An 18239-nucleotide genomic window follows, 5' to 3' on the forward strand; every position below is an offset into this window, starting at 1 on the left:
ATACATGCCTGACATTGAATCTGAGTATAACACCTTCCTAGGATTGTCAAGTTAGGAGTGAAAAAACATCTGGCAGTCACAGTCAATTTTCTAGATGGTTCATAACAGGACAGTCAAGGTCAAATTGTTGAGTCTCTTTTACCCTCCCATCTAGTAACTGAAAAGCAACTAATTATGAGCTCAAAATACTCCATTCTGGTACTCTCACAAACACAAATGTCAGCTCCAGGACCACACTCGGGCTCAGAAAGTTCTGAGGGCAGGCTGACATGAACAAGAACAGAGAACAGAGGGGTAGTAGGGCAGATGCTCAGGCCACAGCACTTGCGTAACACTCAGAGAGCAGGAACTTTTACCTACTTTCTAGCAGTTTCATCATCTATCAAATGAGAATAGTCATCTCACCAAATGATTTATGAACCAAATGACATGACGAGGAATTAAGTCTTGCAATCTTGTGCAAAGGTGAGAGACTACAGTTATCGTTACTAATTACTACGCCTGGGCACGGAAGGCCCCCTCTAACTCCTGGCTATATGTTCCGCAGGATCCCCACAAGATGGAATAGGTAATAGTTTTTTTCCTCCAAACTTCAGGTCTGGCAACCACGGATGCACCTGGCTAGCAAGGGTCTGCTGCTGAGAGATGAGAAGTGAGGCCTTCGGGCTCTGGACCTAGGGGGCTCAACAACCACCGCGCCCCCCAGTCACCTTGTCCTGACCTTGAGGAACGGCAAAAGAAAAAAAAAAGAAAAAGAAAACCCTACAGGGGAGAAAGTGCGGCCCTCAAAAGAGGTGCCTCCACTCTTCACCTGGCCGCCGCTTCTGAGACCCACGCTTCCCGCGAGGCGGAGACAAGGCTGGGAGAGCTGACTGAGCCGGGGACGCCTTGACCTCGGGCGAAGGGCCCAAGGCAGGGACAGGTACACGAAAAGCCGCGCGGAGGTCGGGCCCGCCTCGCCTTGCCTCGCCCACAGCCGCAAGCACAGGAGGAGGCACCCCGCCCCCGTGAACCCAGAGGGCCCTCAGTTCGCTCTCACCTGCAGCCGGGTCACCAGCAGGTTGTAAGGCGCCATTTTGTGCACTGACAAAGATGAGGTCGCTTGAAAATGACGTGAACACGGCGTACTTAAAGCCTTCGGGCAGGGGGCGTGGCCTGAATAGAAACGCAACACAGTGAAGGCTGGGCCTCCCGAGAGGCGCCGAGTCCTGCGAGCGCCTTGGGCGGAGCTCCCGTGTGAGGAACCTACAGGGAAGAGGACAAAGCTGCATAAAAACACTTGCGGAAATAAATACCGGGAACAAGGATGTCTTATCGAAGTGCAAGCTTCATCTTTGCACTTTTCAATTTGTATCTTCCATTCAGATCTCCAAAGGTGGTTTTTTGTTTTTTGTTTTTTTTGATGACTTTCATGCACCTGCCAGGACCTGACTCCCCAGTTAGGACGGAAACTTGTCTTTGAAATGTCATCGCGCGAGAACGACCGGGGCGTGGTGCAAAGATTGTAAACGCTGATGGAAGCCTAGAGAACCAATCACGGCGACGAGGAGGCAGGAACAATGGAGGTTAAAGGTCGGCCGGAAGTTCCCTAAGTTTCCGGTGGCATAGAGGGAGCTATGGCTAAACATCACCCGGACTTGATCTTTTGCCGCAAGCAGGCTGGTGTTGGTGAGATGGCCTCCTGCCCCCGACTGTCTCGGTGGGGATAGTATTAGAACCTGAGGAGTCCGGGGTTCCCATCACTTCCTTAGGGTCTTGCCTCGGCGGCGCCATGTTTCCCGCCTCACGGTCGGTAGTGTAGGAGCGCGTGGGTTTAAGGTCTCTGATGAAAAGAGGGCGGGGCGTGCGTGCTGGGAGGCGGAGGCGGGCTGCCGAGATGGGGTCCGGAGAAATTCTCAGTTTGCCCAGGACCTGGGAGGGACTTCGGGAGGGTGTGGATTTGGTTCGGATTGAAGTTTATGAGGATAAGATGGAAAGGCTTCCTCAGGGTTCACTGCAGTCCCTGCTCCTGTCCCCACCTCAAGCTCGAGGATGTTTGTTCCCTCTTCGTCAAAACCTTAATCCTAATTGTACTCTTTACCGTCTTTCATCTTGCAGCCATTGGAAGACTATGTGAAAAATGTGAGTGGAACACGCCTCCCCAGACAGCCCACCCGTCCCACTCAGTTTCTGTGGAGCCAGCCAACGGGCATTTCCAACGGTGCCACTAAGAGGGCTTTGAGTAGATGTGACTGGAAGCATGTTAACACAATGGCAGGCTGCAACTAAAGGCCACCACCCCACTCCAACTTATACATTTTAGACACTAATTTGAGAAAAATCTCTAGCTGTGGACCAGAAGTAGCATGACCCCGTCCCCAACACACACAGCGTTCTGCCAGTTAATCATACAGACTTATCTACCAGGTGCTATTCTAAGCTCTTTACCCATTAGTTGATTGACTTTTCCTGTGTGTTGTGGAGATTGAGCTGGACACTAGGTAAGCCAAGTTTTGTGATGCCAAAGCAGCAGGCCCTAAAGTCACCATCAGAAGACCAGTGTATTTCCCCGTTAACAGGAGGAGGGCAAAGGACTTGAAGTACTTGCAAGTGGGCATAACTTCATTCTCTTTTCCTCACAGGTGATGGCAAGTGTGTGATCTGTGACTCCTATGTGCGTCCCTGCACCCTGGTGCGCATATGTGATGAATGTAACTATGGCTCTTACCAGGGACGCTGTGTGATCTGTGGAGGGCCCGGGGTTTCGGATGCCTATTATTGTAAGGAGTGCACCATCCAGGAGAAAGATGTGAGTATATACTAAGCTTTTCATCTGATCCTTCCTTGTATTTAGTAACACTTTGCCATCCACTCCTGTGGCCTGTAGATGACTATGTTCATCTAGTCATCTAGGTTATAATTTCTTCAAGGGCTGTGAGCCAAACTGGATGTAGTCCAACAAAACGCACTTATTTTGCATCAAGGACAAAAATGCAAGAGAAGCAAATGTTTGTCAGCACTAGCAATTTGGAAAGCCCTCTCTTCCTTTGATGTCTCTCTCTCTCGTTATTTTTTTTCTCTCATTATTTTTATTCAGAAATAATATCCTTTTTTTTTTGGCTGCCCCGCCTGGCTTGTGGGATCTTAGTTCCCCAACCAGGGATTGGACCCAGGCCACGGCAGTGAAAGCCCAGAATCCTAACCACTAGGCCACCAGGGAATTCCCAATATCCTGCATTTTTAAGTCCTAGAACAGTGCATGGTGTGTAATAACCACTCAGTAATTCTCTTAACTATCATTAAGGACTATTTGGGTGGATGTGGTGACTTCTGAACTTGGGACAATTCAAGTTGATTTCAGCTCTAAGTGGCTAGAGAATGCTTTTGGTTTGATTTTGCAGAATTGATTGCAATTCTTCTTATGACATTTTTGCCCCTTGACATTGTGTGGTGGCAGTGGCTAGTTATTCAACTTCTTGAGCCAGATGCCAGGGTAGAGGAATGTAGGTCTATACCAAAAGTAGGCTTCTTGGGGAGAGGGGTGGGAAACCCATGAATCAGCTTTTATTCTTCTTATGACACAATAAAAGGAACTGTGATACATTACCAATAGGCTAGTATAAGGTATCTGCTTACCTAATCTAGGATAAGGCATAAGGCAAAAGATAAATAATTCTTGGGACTTCCCTGGTGGTCCAGTGGCTAAGACTCTGCTCTCCTAATGCAGGGGACCCGGGTTTGATCCCTGCTCAGGGAACTAGGTCCTACTTGCCACAACTAAGAGTTTGCATGCTGCAATTAAGAGCCTGCAACTAAAAGATGCTGCATGCCCCAATGAAGATCCAGCAGATGGCAACAAAGATCCCGCGTGCGGCAACTAAGACCCAATGCAATCAAATAAATAAATAGATAGATAAATAAATAAAATCTTTAAAAATAAGAAAAATTTTTTTTTTTTTTTTTTTTTTTTTGCGGTATGCGGGCCTCTCACTGTTGTGGCCTCTCCCGTTGTGGAGCACAGGCTCCAGACGCGCAGGCTCAGTGGCCATGGCTCACAGGCCTAGCCGCTCCGCGGCATGTGGGATCTTCCCAGACTGGGGCACAAACCCGTGTCCCCTGCATCGGCAGGCCGACTCTCAACACTGCGCCACCAGGGAAGCCCCTTTTTTTTTTTTGTCTGCATTGCCTGGCTGTGGAATCTTAGTTCCTGGACCAGGGATGAAACCCAGGCCCCCTACAATGGAAGCACGCAGTCCTAACCACTGGACCACCACGGAATTCCCAAAAGATAAATAATTCTTAATATTTCTTTATGCAAAGAGTAGGTAGTTATATATATATATATATATATATATATATGCATACACACAGACACACACACATACACACACTATCTCTCTTATTCTTCACAGTAGCTTTGTTAAATAGGGATTATTATTATCTCCATTTACAGCCTCTCACCCAGCTAATAAGTGGCAAGTCCAATCTCTCTGACTAAACCTAGTGGTGTCCTTTCATAAGTCCTTTTTTCTTTCTTTAACCCAATTTATTATTTATTTAGTTTTGGCTGCGTTGGGTCTTTGTTGCTGCGTGCAGGCTTTCTCTAGTTGCGGCAAGCAGGGGCTACTCTTCACTGCAGTGCGCGGGCTTCTCATCGCGGTGGCTTCTCTTGTTGCGGAGCACGGGCTCTAGGTGCGCGGGCTTCAGTAGTTGTGGCTCACGGGCTCTAGAGCGCAGGCTCAGTGGTTGTGGCACACAGGCTTAGTTGCTCTGCGGCATGTGGGATCTTCCCGGACCTGGGTTCGAACCTGTGTCCCCTGCATTGGCAGGTGGATTCTTAACCACTGCGCCACCAGGGAAGTCCCCTTTCATAAGTCCTTTCGATGGGATGTGCCTGTGTTGAGGAGAAGCAATTCAGCCACCTCAGCAACCTTTACATTTGGATCCTGTCTACCTCTAATAAGTGGGATATATCAGACCAGATAAAACTTTCTTAACATCATTAATTCTTCTGTTATTTAGAGAGATGAGAAAGGTCATAGATAAAGTACCAGAAACATAATTTCACATGGTGATTTGAACATCCTCTTGTCCTAAACTGTGATTTGCATTTACCTTTGACTGTCAAATCATATCCTGCTTGATCTGATCCACTCCCTTTATAGAAAGGACCTTGGTTTGTGTATTTGTCTCCCCTTTTCCCTAGTTCTTTGTATACTCCCTGGCATGTACTGTAAGTATGGTCCACATTTTTGTTGCTACCTCTGTAAATCATGCATAGGGTTCCCCCTACAGAGTGTCTGGTATATAGTAAGTGTTTGGTAATTATTTATAGCCTATATACCACAGTGAGACAATATCAGTGAAGAGAAAGTACAAACAATCCTTAAACTAGCTAAAACTAGCTAAAGAGTCCATTAAGGACAACATTTTCTTGAACCTTTGCATGGTTGTAGCTAGAGGTTTTGTTTTGTTTTGTTGTAGCTAGAGTTCTTATCTGGCTTATGCTTGGCAACCAGAGAGTGCTTAATAAGTGTTAATTGCTGTCTGATTCCTCTGCATGCGGTATGTGACCTGATCTCTCTGGATCCTTGTGCCTCATTCTGTCCCTGAGAATTATTCTAGATGTCACCACTTCCTCTACTTCACGTGTACAGGAATGTTCTGAGGATATCTGAGATGGTATCTAGCTCACATTTACTCAGCAGTAGTTTCCAACGAACACAAAACAGTCCAGTGATATGATCCAGCCTCTCAGCCTTACAGATCATCGTGTAGATTAAGTACCTAAGACTTTCCTATGCAGAAATCTTCCTGCAACCAAAGCAGCCCCTGTTACTGTTCTCTTCCTGCAACTTCCATAATTTATAAGGGAATTAGACCAGTAAACTAAGCTGGGTGTTCTCCATAGTTTTTCAAAGCTTCAAGAATACTCAGGATTTGGGACAATATCTGTGGGCATTGCTGCCAGAGGACCATTTGTTTCTTTGCTTTTTTTTTTTTTTTTTTTTTATTTATTTATTTTTGGCTGCTACTCTTCGTTGCGGTGCGCAGGCCTCTCATCACGGTGGCTTCTATTGCTGCGGAGCACGGGCTCTAGGCACGTGGGCTTCAGTAATTGTGGCTCACGGGCTTAGCTGCTCCACGGCATGCGGGATCCCCCCCAGACCAGGGCTCGAACCAGTCTCTCCTGCGTTGGCAGGCGGACTCCCAACCACTTCATCACTGGGGGAGTCCATTTTTTTTTTTTTTTGAAAGAAATACTTTGTCCTATCTAAAGTGAAGCTTTGGGCTTCCCTGGTGGCTCAGTGGTTAAGAATCCGCCTGCCAATGCAGGGGACACGGGATCGAGCTCTGCTCCGGGAAGATCCCACATGCCACGGAGCAACTAAGTCCATGGGCCAAAACTACTGAGCCTGCGCTCTAGAGCCCACGAGCCACAACTACTGAGCCCATGTGCCACAACTACTGAAGCCCACGCACCTAGAGCCCATGCTCTGCAACAAGAGAAGCCACCGCAATGAGAAGCCCACGCACCGCAATGAAGAGTAGCCCCCACTCGCTGCAACTAGAGAAAGCCCGCGCACAGCAACAAAAGACCCAACTCAGCCAAAAATAAATAGATAAATAAGTAAAAAATAATAAATAAATAAATAAAAAATAAAGTGAGGCTTTGATTGTGTCCCAAAGGACACTTTTTTTATTTTATTTTTTTTTGTGGTATGCGGGCCTCTCACTGTTGTGGCCTCTCCTGTTGTGGAGCACAGGCTCCAGACACGCAGGCTCAGCAGCCATGGCTCACGGGCCCAGCTGCTCCATGGCACGTGGGATCTCCCCGGACCGGGGCACGAACCCGTGTCCCCTGCATCGGCAGGCGGACTCTCAACCACTGCGCCACCAGGGAAGCCCGGACACTTTTTTTTTAATATGAGTTTATTTATTTATTTTTGGCTGCATTGCGTCTACATTGCTGCGCACCGGCTTTCTCTAGTTGCAGCTAGTGGGGCCTACTTTTTGTTGTGGTGCACGGGCTTCTTATTGCAGTGGCTTCTCTTGTTGCAGAGCACGGGCTCTAGGGTCATGGGCTTCAGTAGTTATGGCATGCAGGCTCAGTAGTTGTGGCTTGTGGGCTCTAGAGCACAGGCTCAGTAGTTGTGGCACACGGGCTTAGTTGCTCTGCAGCATGTGGGATCTTCCCAGGCCAGAGATCGAACCTGTGTCCCCTGCGTTGGCAGGCAGATTCTTAAGCACTGCACCACCAGGGAAGTCCCAATTTGTAGTTTCTTATGTGTGGTATCATATTGATCTCCCTTCGCCCTTGACTCCTTTACACCTTTTACTTAACCATTTTCTTTAACTCTCCCAACAAGAAGACAAGAAAAATAGTAGCTAATATCTTTGGAGCACTTGCTATGTACCAGGTACTGTGCTGGACATTCTTTTCCAAAAGTTCTATATGATACAGATGAGGAAACGAATGGCTTAAAGGTGTTAAGCATCTTAGCCCAAGGTCACATGACTAATAAGTGGCAGATATGGGATTAGAACCCAGGTCTATCTAACTCAGTTTCTCAACCCTTTTTTCCCCCATGATTGTTCCCCCAAAGGAGAAAAGTTAAAATCTAATTTAAATTAAATTTTCTTGGGAATTCCCTGGCAGTCCAGTGGTTAGGACTCTACGCTTCCACTGTAGGGGACACGGGTTTGATCCCTGATTGGGGAACTAAGATCCTGCATGCTTTGCGGCATGGCCTAAAAATTGATTGATTAATTAGTTAATTAATTACATTTTCTCCACCAAAAGAGGAACTGAATGCTAAGGAGTAAGATTTTGTTGGGTAAGAACAAACTTCAGATCGCAAACCACTATAATAGTGAAGATGTTTTCATCCCCACTGAGGGTGCACGGTCTGACTCAGAGCACCTAGTCTGACCGCCTGACGGTCTTGGTCTTCTCAGGGTGGATAAGGATGTGTCCCTCCCTCTCTTGCTATTTCTACCATTCTCTTCTCCCCATTTAAGTAAACAGCGGAGCAGTCAAATATATGCAAAAGTTATTTGATACTTTGCAAAGCTAATTCACAAGTTTACCATGCTCTCCAGCTTCCAAAACCACGGGAAAGTTCTGGTTCTTGCCTCTGGGAAGCCCTGTTAGAAAAAACGCCAGACTGGGAGGTAGAGAGCCCAGGTTCAGGTCTTGGCTTTGCTACTAACATGCTGTGTGTGGCTATGGGGAAATCTCCACCAAAAGGAAGTATTGAATAATAATCCCTGTTACCTTATGGGTACATTTACTGAGAGCTTAAAAGCCTTTAAAATAAAAGTTTCAAATAGAAAACATGATACTCTTGTTAAGGTCTCAAACCAGTGTACAGTCTGGTTTTTACATTGTAGGTATTCATTGGACAGTTGCTGAAAGAATGAACGAAGTTTCATCTTCTAGTTTCTGTTAATAAGGCAGGTCTTGCCTGCTGTTCATAATTCTTTGCTACCGATTGTAAGAAATGGAGATGTGGACGCATTTTCTGTAATCATGTTTTTCTGATCTCAAAATTTTTAAATTGCCTTTGGTTCTGTACATATTTCCCCGTTGTATGTTATATTTTGGTACATGATTAGCGTTGGTTTTTTTAAATAAATTTATTTTGTTTATTTTTGGCTGCGTTGGGTCTTCATCGCTGCGTGCGGGCTTTCTCTAGTTGTGGCCAGCGGGGGCTACTCTTCGTTGCAGCAGGTGGGCTTCTCATTGCGGTGGCTTCTCTTGTTGCAGAGCACGGGCTGTAGGCATGCGGGCTTCAGTAGTTGTGGCACGTGGGCTCAGTAGTTGTGGTGCACAGGCTTAGTTGCTCTGCGGCATGTGGGATCTTCCTGGACCAGGGCACGAACCTGTGTCCCTTGCATTGGCAGGCAGATTCTTAACCACTGCACCACCAGGGAAGCCCTCGAGGTTTCTTAACAGTCCTTCCATCTTCCTTTTCATGCTTTCCATTCACAGGCATATTCACAAAAGCCAGCCAGTTCCGATGCACACATCCTCACCTCTTCACAACATTAGTGGAATTTGGGAACAACCACAAGACCCATGGGAGATGTGTAGAAAATAAAAAACAGGAGTTTAGGCAAGAAAACAGGAAACTTATAAGTCAGTGAGAGAAAATGCCATAAAAGCCAAAGAGCTAATAATCCAATGCGTTGGTTTTCCGATTTTTTTTTCAACTTTTTAACATGTAGAGTCCCATCTTCAAAAAGTATCTTACACAGAAGCCACGTGTGTATGTGTGTGTGTGTGTTAGGTTGAACCATCATGAAATTGCTGATATTTATTTTTGGCAATTTCTTATAATTTATTAAGCGCTGGCTATATGCTAGGCATTGTTCTAAGTATATTGATTCTTAATTCTGTAAGGTCGGTTCTACCATTGTAGTAATTTAATATGTGACTAAAAAGAGACACAAGGAGGTTCATAACTTCTCAAAATTCACGTGACCTATCTCCAGAGCCTACAACCTTTTTTGTTTGTTTGTCTGTTTTGGCTATGTTGGGTCTTCCTTGCTGAGCGCGGGCTTTCTCTAGTTGTGGTGAGCAGGGGCTACTCTTCGTTGCGGTGCGCAGGCTTCTCATTGCAGTGGCTTCCCGTTGCAGAGCACAGGCTCTAGGTGCGCGGGCTCAGTAGTTGTGGTGCATGGGCTTAGTTGCTCTGAGGTATGTGGGATCTTCCTGGACCAGGGCTTGAACCCCATGTCCCCGGCATTGGCAGGTGGATTCTTAACCACTGCGCCAGGGAAGTCCCTACAATCTTAATATGAGTGAGAACACAGCTGCACAGATTGGGGGGTGCGTCCTACTGTCACCTGGCACCTCTCAGGACTCTCTAGGGCCCTATAAATACAGTTTATATACACTGACCTGATCCAGTCATTTTATAGTTGGATACAAATCCAGACAGAAGTGGTTTGCCCACAGTCACACAAGTCAGTGAGGCAGAGTAAGCCTGAACAGGCTATCATAATACCATAAAATTTCAAAGCATCCCTAAAGGGCTTAAAGCACTGTCGTGTTTAATAGCAGGCTACCTGGGGCCAGGAGAGGCAGCTCTTCCCACGTTTGTACCAGGACTTTGAGTACAGATTACGTGGCTTACGTGAGTTCCCCCAGCAAGCCATTGGTGGGGCCGGGCCCACAACCTGGCTTGCTTAGCACACCAAACTCCACAGATGGTAGTCCTCAGTGTAATACATGGTACATGTTTTCTAGAAAATAATGAAATGTTAGTGTTGGCTTTGTGTGGTTTCAGAGATTTTTGTACAGTGTTGATATCAGTCCCCAAAAAGAGAAATCAGCTGAATTAGAAATTAGGCATTAGAGATGCCTAAGGACTTGATTCATTCATTCATTGTATAGCCCAGTGTCACAGGAAACAGCTGCCTTTGACATGGGTGTTTAATAAAATCCTGAGATCTAAGAAGGTTTCTTCCAGTAGCAATTCCCCCAATTTTCCTCCCATCATCCCCAATCAACTGATGGAGTCATCATTCCTGCAAAACACAGCTTCCCAAGGGCTTCACTGAAACCACTCAAGCTCACAAAACGGCCAGGGGAGGGTGTCACTACACATCAGAGTATGAGCCGTCAACAGCTGTCTCTGGCACAGGAGCACTCTTCCCCCAAGACCATGTGTCCAGTTAAGTGAATTGATACGGACACACCAAACTCAGTATTCTCTTACGATATTTGAAATGTAAGGTACTATTTCCTAAAGTCTTTAGGTTTTTTTCCCTTGGTATTTTCTCCTTTCTTGGGATAGTGAAAGAGAGCTAGGAAGCTTGATCTGTAGATGATTATTACCATTTCTTACCTCTCACTTGGAGAAAATCCTTTGAACACCTTAAGGAGTTTTAGATTCTACCTCCACTATATCATATTAGTAACAGAAGTGGGCTAAGAATCCAACATTATAAGTGCAGGCCACTGGATAAACGGTGGACAGACCCTGGGCACATTCTAGGTGTTTAGTAAATACTTGATTGATCAAATAGCATAACTGAAGATGAATGGCTAAACCATTAATCCAAAAGTTATTTTTATCTTAAATCCCTCTCAGTTCAAGCTCAGAGACTTTTAACAACTTATCTGTTCTGTTTTCCAGAGAGATGGTTGCCCAAAGATTGTCAATTTGGGGAGCTCTAAGACAGATCTCTTCTATGAACGCAAAAAATATGGCTTCAAGAAGAGGTGATTGGTGGGCTGCCTCTTCCTCCCCCCATCAAGCTGCTGCAGCTGCCAAAAGAAATGCCTACAGAAAGGAAATGGAGCACAGAGCATCACCTGAATTGCCTATTAGTACACTGGCCCCTTTCCACCCTTTCCTCTCCTCTCACCCAGCCATGGTAGGAATGGAAAAAAAGATTCTTCGCAGAGCACTCTGGCAGACTGTACCACAGACAAATTAATAGATTGGTTCATGGCATTCCTTAAATTCAAGAAGCAAGGCTGTGTTAATCCACATCGAGAAGTTCTGTACACCAAAAGCTTCTAAAACAGGAATGATGTATTATTTCAGTCTTCTGTTTGAGGAGCTGACTGTGAGGCTAGCTGCAGTGAGAAGCATGGCCTTGCAGCAGCTCTGATGGCAGCTGTCCTTGATGAAACATCTGCAGTGCGATGGGGGCTCTCAGAACAGTCAATGTGGGCATTTCATCTTGTAACACCCACCAGGTGGTGCTGCTTCATGTTATTTTTCTTCTAAAAATTGGAAACCTTTTATGTTGCTATTGTATTCATAAAGTAGGTGTTTATTTTCTGGTAGTCAGCCCCTCCCCAATTTAATTTTAACTCTAGGAATTTTAGTCACCCAGGAATTTGTGATTCAAAATAAAGGTACTGGGATTCATTAAGCACTTTGTTCTCTTATTACTACTGGAATTCAAAACCACCCATGCCTTTTATGATAGGTAAACCAAAGTTATTTTTAGAAACTTTGATGTTTCCCCTTCCTGTCCAACTTGAATTTTGAACTGAAGAGATGGCTTTCAGTAATGGTGAAGGGAATGAGACAAAATGTACTCAAATGAGTTAGGAGAACTGAACTTGGTTGATTTGTTTCACAAAGTGCATATATACTCACATTAAGGATATGAGGGGAGGGATTTCCCCGGTGGTGCAGTGGTTAAGACTACACACTTCCAATGCAGGGGGCATGGGTTCAGTCCCTGGTCAGGGAACTAAGATCCCACACACCTCTCAGTGCAGCCCCCCCACCAGAAAAAAAAAAGGATATGGGAGGTTGGTTTAAGTAAATTCAAATTCAGACGCATCCTTTACCCTAACTCAACTACCTGTACTTTTGGTCTGCTAGAGGCAATAAGCAAGTTAACCTGAGGAGCCACATTCATAATTGGAGACTTCCAGTCAAGAAGGTCTTTGACACCATGAATTTGAAAAAGGTTGTGCGTCCTGCAGATTCTAGGGTCCTGGCCCAGTGTTACCCTGCAACTCAGTGGCAGGTCCAAGTTGAGATGAGAGCCTTCTGATTTCCTATCAGGGTTTTATCTTGGATCAATAAAACTTGGTTATTTGTAATGTATTGAGTGTCTAAAATAGAATTAAGATAATCTCTGCCTTTAAGGAATTTAATAATTGAGCTTGCCAGAAATAGCTCAGTGTAACACAGGGGACACACAAAGGAAGGGTTCTGGGCCTCGCATGGGGTACCTTGGGAAGGCTAGGGGAAGGCCACAGCCATAGGGCTGCCATGAGGGCTCCTTTCAGTTCCTCAAACTGCCGTTTTCCCTCCTGCCGCAGTGCTTTTTACCTGTTTTTTACCTCTAAAGCTCTGCTTCCCTTCTGCTCAGCTAACTCCTACTCATCCTTCAGACCTTAGCTAAGTATTTCCTAAAAGATGCCTCATCCAAACCCCAATCTAAGTTCCTCTTGTTATACTCCCACATAGCACCATAAGCATTTTGTTTATAGCATTTGGTAATATTGACTGTCATCTACTAGGCTGTGTTCCATGATGGCAGGAGGCAAGTCTGTTCTGCCCAGCAGGTAGCAGTTTCTCAGTATTGAATGAATAACTGAAGTCATAGAAATCAGATAATAAACTGGGCTTTGAAGGCCATGTTGGAACCTACAGGCAAAGGGGGTAGGGTCTGCAGATAAAGATATTTGTGTGGGAGAAACAGTTTGAATGGGGTGATATGTTTGGGGAGCTCTGAGCAGTTCTAAAGCATCAGGTGAGGGTTATGGTATATCAAACGAGTTGCAGAAACCAGATAATTTTCAGATTATAACTAGAATCTGTCATTTGATTCTATAGTAACTTTAGTTTTAATGTGTAATATAAGTCAAAATGTTTTGTTTTGCTAAACAAATCAGTTTCTAAAATTTGTTTATTGGGACTTCCCTGGCAGTGGTTCAGACTCTGTGCTTCCAATGCAGGGGGCACAGGTTCAATCCCTGGTGGCTGAACTAAGATCCCACATGCCGCATGGTGTGGTCCCCCCGCCAAAAGAAACATTTGTTTATTAACCACCTTGGTCTACATAACATCTTGCATTTCCAGATGTTTGAAAAGCTACTCCTTACTTTCAGCAAAACACCACCTTAACTGTGCTCTGTGAGTCTTAGTGCGTATGCCTCTAAAAGTTCTTGCAAGGGAGCTTAAAATTTAATGCCCAGTAGGATTTCCACACTGATCAACAACAGGACAAGTTCAACCTCAGTCTGGTGAATTCTGCTGAACTCCGTTCCTCTGTCACCTAATTTTATAATCCCATTCTCCATTTGTTTGCTCTCTGAGGCCAAGAGAATGATACAACGAATAATTTAAAAACTTCTTAGATAAACAGCATTCAAGTTCAAATCCTTAGTTATCGTCTACCTTGGACTTTAGAATAAGTCCTTTTCAGTTTTAAAAATTAGAATAATGATAATACTGAATTCTCTATTGGGAAAACATTGCTTACAAGCTGAATTTTAACCTCGAATAGTATATAGTTCTGTGAAAAGAATTAGAATGATCTCAGCCAACTGTGTATGGCCACAAAAAATCAGAATGGGCTTAAAAATTATTGCTTTTCTCCATTGTTGAAATAAGCACTACCTACACAGGTCTAGTTGAAATAACTGAACTCATCATAGTCTGTCTAAGAAAGTGGTTCCATTTCCTGGGTTTATGATTATTACTATTAAGTATTCAGGGTTTGATACATTCATTTCTAGGATCTAAAAAGGATGAGTGTCTTCCAGCTTCTCAGATATACTCTGTACACATATGGTAATTTAATCTCCTTTAAACATTGCACTTTTCATGTGCTCTTGCTCCAAAAAAAAAAAAAAGTATAAAGAGAAATGTGTGGGCTTTATTTTCGGTCCTGTATTTGAATTCTAATCTGCTATTGACCTTTAGTGAGGTTTTCGGTGCTTTTTTTTTTTTCTCATCTATTAAATAAGGATATTAATGCCTCCCTCTTTGGGTTGTAAGAATTAAATGTGACCTCGTAAGTGCCTGACCCTTACTGGGAAGGCTTTACATCATAAATGGTAGCTCTTTTACAGTGAGCCTTTACTTCATAGATAAACATTTAAGTTCTAGCACTGAAGATCCTCCATATGGTTCCCTCTCTTCCCTACCCCTCAGGTTTTCCTCTATTCATTCTCTGCTGTTGATTAGGCAGCTGAAGGGGATTCCTCACACACAGCCCATCTTCTTGGCTCTCTATTTCCTTTGTTTGAAATACCACTCCACCACCGTCACATCATCCAGCCAAGTCTGTACCTTTTCCTTCTAAGCTCCTAACATCTCATGAATGCTTCCAGATGCACCATACCCCACAACAGTCTCTCATGCCTAATACATATGTATAACAGAAAAATTTCATGAAACATTTACTGTGTGTACAGTATTTTCAATTTATTCTGCCCTAAAAAAAAAAACAGAAAAAGGGGTCACAAATTCAGGAGTCTGGGTGAGTAATATAAGTGATTAAAAGGGAGGCGTGGGATTTCCCTGGTGGCCCAGTGGTTAAGACTCTGCCCTTCCATTGCAGGGGTCATGGGTTCCACCCCTGGTTAGGGAACTAAGATCCCGCATGCCAAGCATTGCTGCCAAGAAAAAAAAAAAAAGCATGATGATCAACGGTATGTGGCACTGGGCCTCTGTCTGTGGGACAATAGGGAGTGGTAGGGACCTTGGAACCAGAGAGCACAGGCCCTGTCTAAAGAAGACAGTTGCTGTTCAAGTCCAGACAATTGCCAGCTTGAATACCCAGTGTTAACATATCTTTTGAATTCAGGACAAGTGGCAAATTAAGATACTTTTGTGCAATCTCCCAATTTTTAAGTGTTGTCAATTTTTTTTTTTTTTTTTGGATGGGTACCATTTTTAAAGTCTTTATTGAACTTGTTACAATATTGCTTCTGGTTTTTTTTTTATGTTTTGGTTTTTTGGCCCCAAGCCTTGTGGGATCTTAGCTCCCCCACCAGGGATAGAACACACACACCCTGCATTGAAAGGTGAAGTCTTAACCACTGGACCACCAGGGAAGTCCCTGTCAACTCATTTTTGAAATTTTAATGTGTCAGTATATGCCAAGGCAATACATCCACCAGATGTGGACCTTGGCCTGCCAATTAGCAGCTTCTAAATTAAGAAAATTAACTTCCCAGGGAATCAAATTCAACTGACTATATTTCCAAGAGATTGTATGTCACTATATTTTGACCGGTAGCTCTTTATAGTTTGAAGCAAGGACATAAAGGTGAAAGATTCTTTGCCTTGGTTGGAATTTTCCTGCCTTAAAAAAAAAAAAGGACTCCAGTTCCCATCTTTTCCCAGTTATTCAGTTCCTTATCAACTCTATCCCCAAGTGGCCTCTCTGCCACCACCAAGGCTACAATGATACTTTCTTTGAACACGGTAGTTTTAGTGTCTTAGCCAAAGACAGGTTCGTTCACTTACCTTGTTTACTAGAATTCACTCACATCAGGTCAGTACATAGCAAATCATTTGCCCTTGGCATCCATCCAATCACTCTTCTCCAAAGCTAATTTCTGTTGTGGCTGTCTTTGCTCCTGCCCAGTTGAAGGAGTGGATCTGAAGAATCAAACTGAGGAGCTATTTTCTTGGATAACTTAAAAGAAATTACAAAATTTCTCACCCCAACATGTGTGTATGAGAGTGTGACTCACCCCTGAGAGTTAACTGGGGCTAATTATGACTAGCCTGACTTGTCACAACAAAACATCTGGCATAACTTGCTTACTCTCAGACGGGAGCTGCCTCCACCCTCTCCCCAAGCACACGCTTACTCCTGAAGCTCACCATTTTGATAACAAAGCGTATGCCTGTCAACGTATGATAATTCCAAATGGGAGGGGACTCTGGAATGCTTGAGTAGGAATTCAGCTCACAATTAAGCCCTGGCTAGATGAAATCACACGTTGGGGAGAGAAAAAACGTCCTCCTCACAATGATAAATGGAGACATCAGCAGTTAAGAATGGTGATTGCCTTTTTCCCCTCTATTTTATTTTTTCCTATTTATATGCTAACCCTTTACCCAGGGATCCCATTTACCAAGGAAGCTGGATTTCTCAGTTTTGTTTCAGTGATATTCCTCAAGGCTGGTGTGTTTTCAGCACTGCAGGGGAGATTCGAATAAATACAGAAACGCGCAAAAATTCAACACCTTCCTTCCAGGGATTCACTCCGCTCTCCCACAGCCTGCAGTGAACGGTAGGAAATGTATACCCTTTATCTACTTATATGGACTCCATCCCTCCTTCCTGTGATACCCTAGAAGAATTCGTTTCAACGCACTCTCACCTTTCTCATCCTGTCTTGTAAGGTTTCCCAGTAGGATGCAATTTGGCCAGAACGGTGACCTTTAAATTAAGGATAGTACCTATTTGAGACAGGCTTTACATACAGTATCATATTTAATCCCCGCACGATCTCCATTTTAAGGATGAGAAAACAGGTTTGATGATGTAAAGAGATTTGTTGCCATTAAATCAAGATAAAACAGTTGGTGTTGGAACTGGGATTCAAACCCACCTATTTCCACAGCTGCCTCTACTAAATGACTACAAATACCAGCATCCCTTACAATGCCCCAATGCGCAGACGTACTCTCCCCAAGGGCCAGGCTCCTTGGCTCTCGGCCCCCACTTCCCCGTCCTAGAGGTTGGATCGAACACCCAATCAGATGCTGCCGCTCCCTCTTCCCCACCAATGGGAAGGTTGTTGCTAACGTACCGGTTATATTTTTAGCTCTCCAGTACTCTGGCACCCTGAGTCGGCCAGGTCTCGCTGCCCGGTTGGAACTCGCGACGCGAGGGGAGGGGAGGGGAGGGGAGGGGAGGGGAGGGGAGGGGAGGGGAGGGGAGCGAGGTAAAGGAGGAAAAAGAAGGGGAGGGGCGGAGTGGGGCTAGGCGGAGGAGGCGTGTGTGTGACGCTGTGGAACTCGCTGACGCACAAGCAAGTAGTCCCTTGAGGTGCCCCAGGGGCTGAAGCGCTCAGAGTGTGGGGGATGGGAGCTCTCGGGCTCAGGTTCCCTCCCCTTTTCTGTCCCCTTGGAGTTTGCCCTCCAGTCCAGCGTTTCTCTACAGCAGTCAAAGAAAGCGCATTTAAACCCGCACGCTACCGTTGCTCTCTGCCCCTGCCAAAAAAAGTGATCAAGGAAAAAAAAAAAAAAAACTGCAAACCGTTCGTAGCTGGAAACTTTCGCATCTCGCCATCCCACGTGGGTTTGGCGGCTGTTGGGCTGGAACCGTCTGGAATGAAAATAAAGACCGGGGGTGGGGAGAGTTGGGGAATGGGCGATTGAAGAAGGGATGGGAAGACTTCAAGCGCAAGCTCCCAGCGGCCCCGGGCTTTACCACCTGGCAGTCCAGTCCGCCTATGACCTCACTGGGCACAGGCCTCCCTATCCCCAACTCCGCGCCCCGCACAGTCACAAACTAGCCGAGTGGCCCACGTGGCCATAGCCCGGGCCAGGGGTGCCGAGCGCGCGAGGGTGCCGGGTTCGGCGAACCTGGGTCAGCCGCCCGAGGGACCGTCGGGTGCGCAAGCGCGGCGGCTCTGGCACGGGCAGGCGCCACCCCCAACGGCGGGGGCTGTTACTAGAAGACATGTGGCTCTGGTGCCCCTTGCGGGGGGGCGCCGACCTGGGAGAAACTACGGGTGCGTCCGCAGAGGAGCTGAGCCCCGCCCGGAGCGGGCAGGGCACAGCTCGCGCGCCTGAGCGGAACCGGCG

The 18239-nt window shown here is 45.5% G+C and overlaps 2 protein-coding genes and 1 long non-coding RNA gene across 6 annotated transcripts in view; 1 reads left to right on the plus strand and 2 right to left on the minus strand.

Annotated features, from left to right (window-relative positions):
- ACO2 (aconitase 2) overlaps nucleotides 1–1176 on the minus strand; it is a 52198-nt gene extending 51022 nt beyond the window's left edge. The window contains exon 1 of the mRNA XM_030855808.2: nucleotides 1040–1176. Coding sequence (XP_030711668.1) covers nucleotides 1040–1075 — 36 coding nt within the window. The 5' untranslated portion in view covers nucleotides 1076–1176. The remainder of the gene's footprint in view (nucleotides 1–1039) is intronic.
- Nucleotides 1177–1545: 369 nt separating this feature from the next.
- PHF5A (PHD finger protein 5A) lies at nucleotides 1546–11877 on the plus strand. The gene is made up of 4 exons (XM_030855819.2): nucleotides 1546–1668; nucleotides 2098–2121; nucleotides 2622–2788; nucleotides 11127–11877. The coding sequence occupies exons 1-4, from the start codon at nucleotides 1617–1619 to the stop codon at nucleotides 11214–11216; spliced, it is 333 nt and encodes a 110-aa protein (XP_030711679.1). The 5' UTR covers nucleotides 1546–1616; the 3' UTR covers nucleotides 11217–11877.
- LOC115852743 (uncharacterized) lies at nucleotides 4497–17333 on the minus strand. 4 transcript variants are annotated; one of them, XR_011377754.1, is made up of 5 exons: nucleotides 17240–17333; nucleotides 16808–16866; nucleotides 16559–16705; nucleotides 15942–16113; nucleotides 4497–4873 (listed from the first exon to the last, which is right to left on the minus strand). It is a non-coding gene; the product is annotated as an uncharacterized lncRNA (long non-coding RNA). The 4 variants fall into 4 exon arrangements; XR_011377752.1 differs by lacking the exon at nucleotides 4497–4873 and adding an exon at nucleotides 14785–14904; XR_009565389.2 differs by lacking the exon at nucleotides 4497–4873 and adding an exon at nucleotides 14785–14904 and having other exon boundaries at nucleotides 15942–16076; nucleotides 17240–17323.
- Between the last annotated feature and the right edge of the window lie 906 nt (nucleotides 17334–18239).

The sequence above is a fragment of the Globicephala melas genome, chromosome 10, assembly GCF_963455315.2.
Source record: "Globicephala melas chromosome 10, mGloMel1.2, whole genome shotgun sequence".
Classification (NCBI taxonomy): domain Eukaryota; kingdom Metazoa; phylum Chordata; class Mammalia; order Artiodactyla; family Delphinidae; genus Globicephala; species Globicephala melas.

What these genes read in the sequence shown, in the direction of transcription:
- PHF5A (XM_030855819.2), top strand. Translation starts at nt 1,617, where the DNA reads ATGGCTAAACATCACCCGGACTTGATCTTTTGCCGCAAGCAGGCTGGT. An exon ending in TGGAAGACTATGTGAAAAAT is followed by an intron (nt 2,122 to 2,621) that starts GTGAGTGGAACA and finishes TTTTCCTCACAG; the next exon opens with GTGATGGCAAGTGTGTGATC. An exon ending in GCACCATCCAGGAGAAAGAT is followed by an intron (nt 2,789 to 11,126) that starts GTGAGTATATAC and finishes TCTGTTTTCCAG; the next exon opens with AGAGATGGTTGCCCAAAGAT.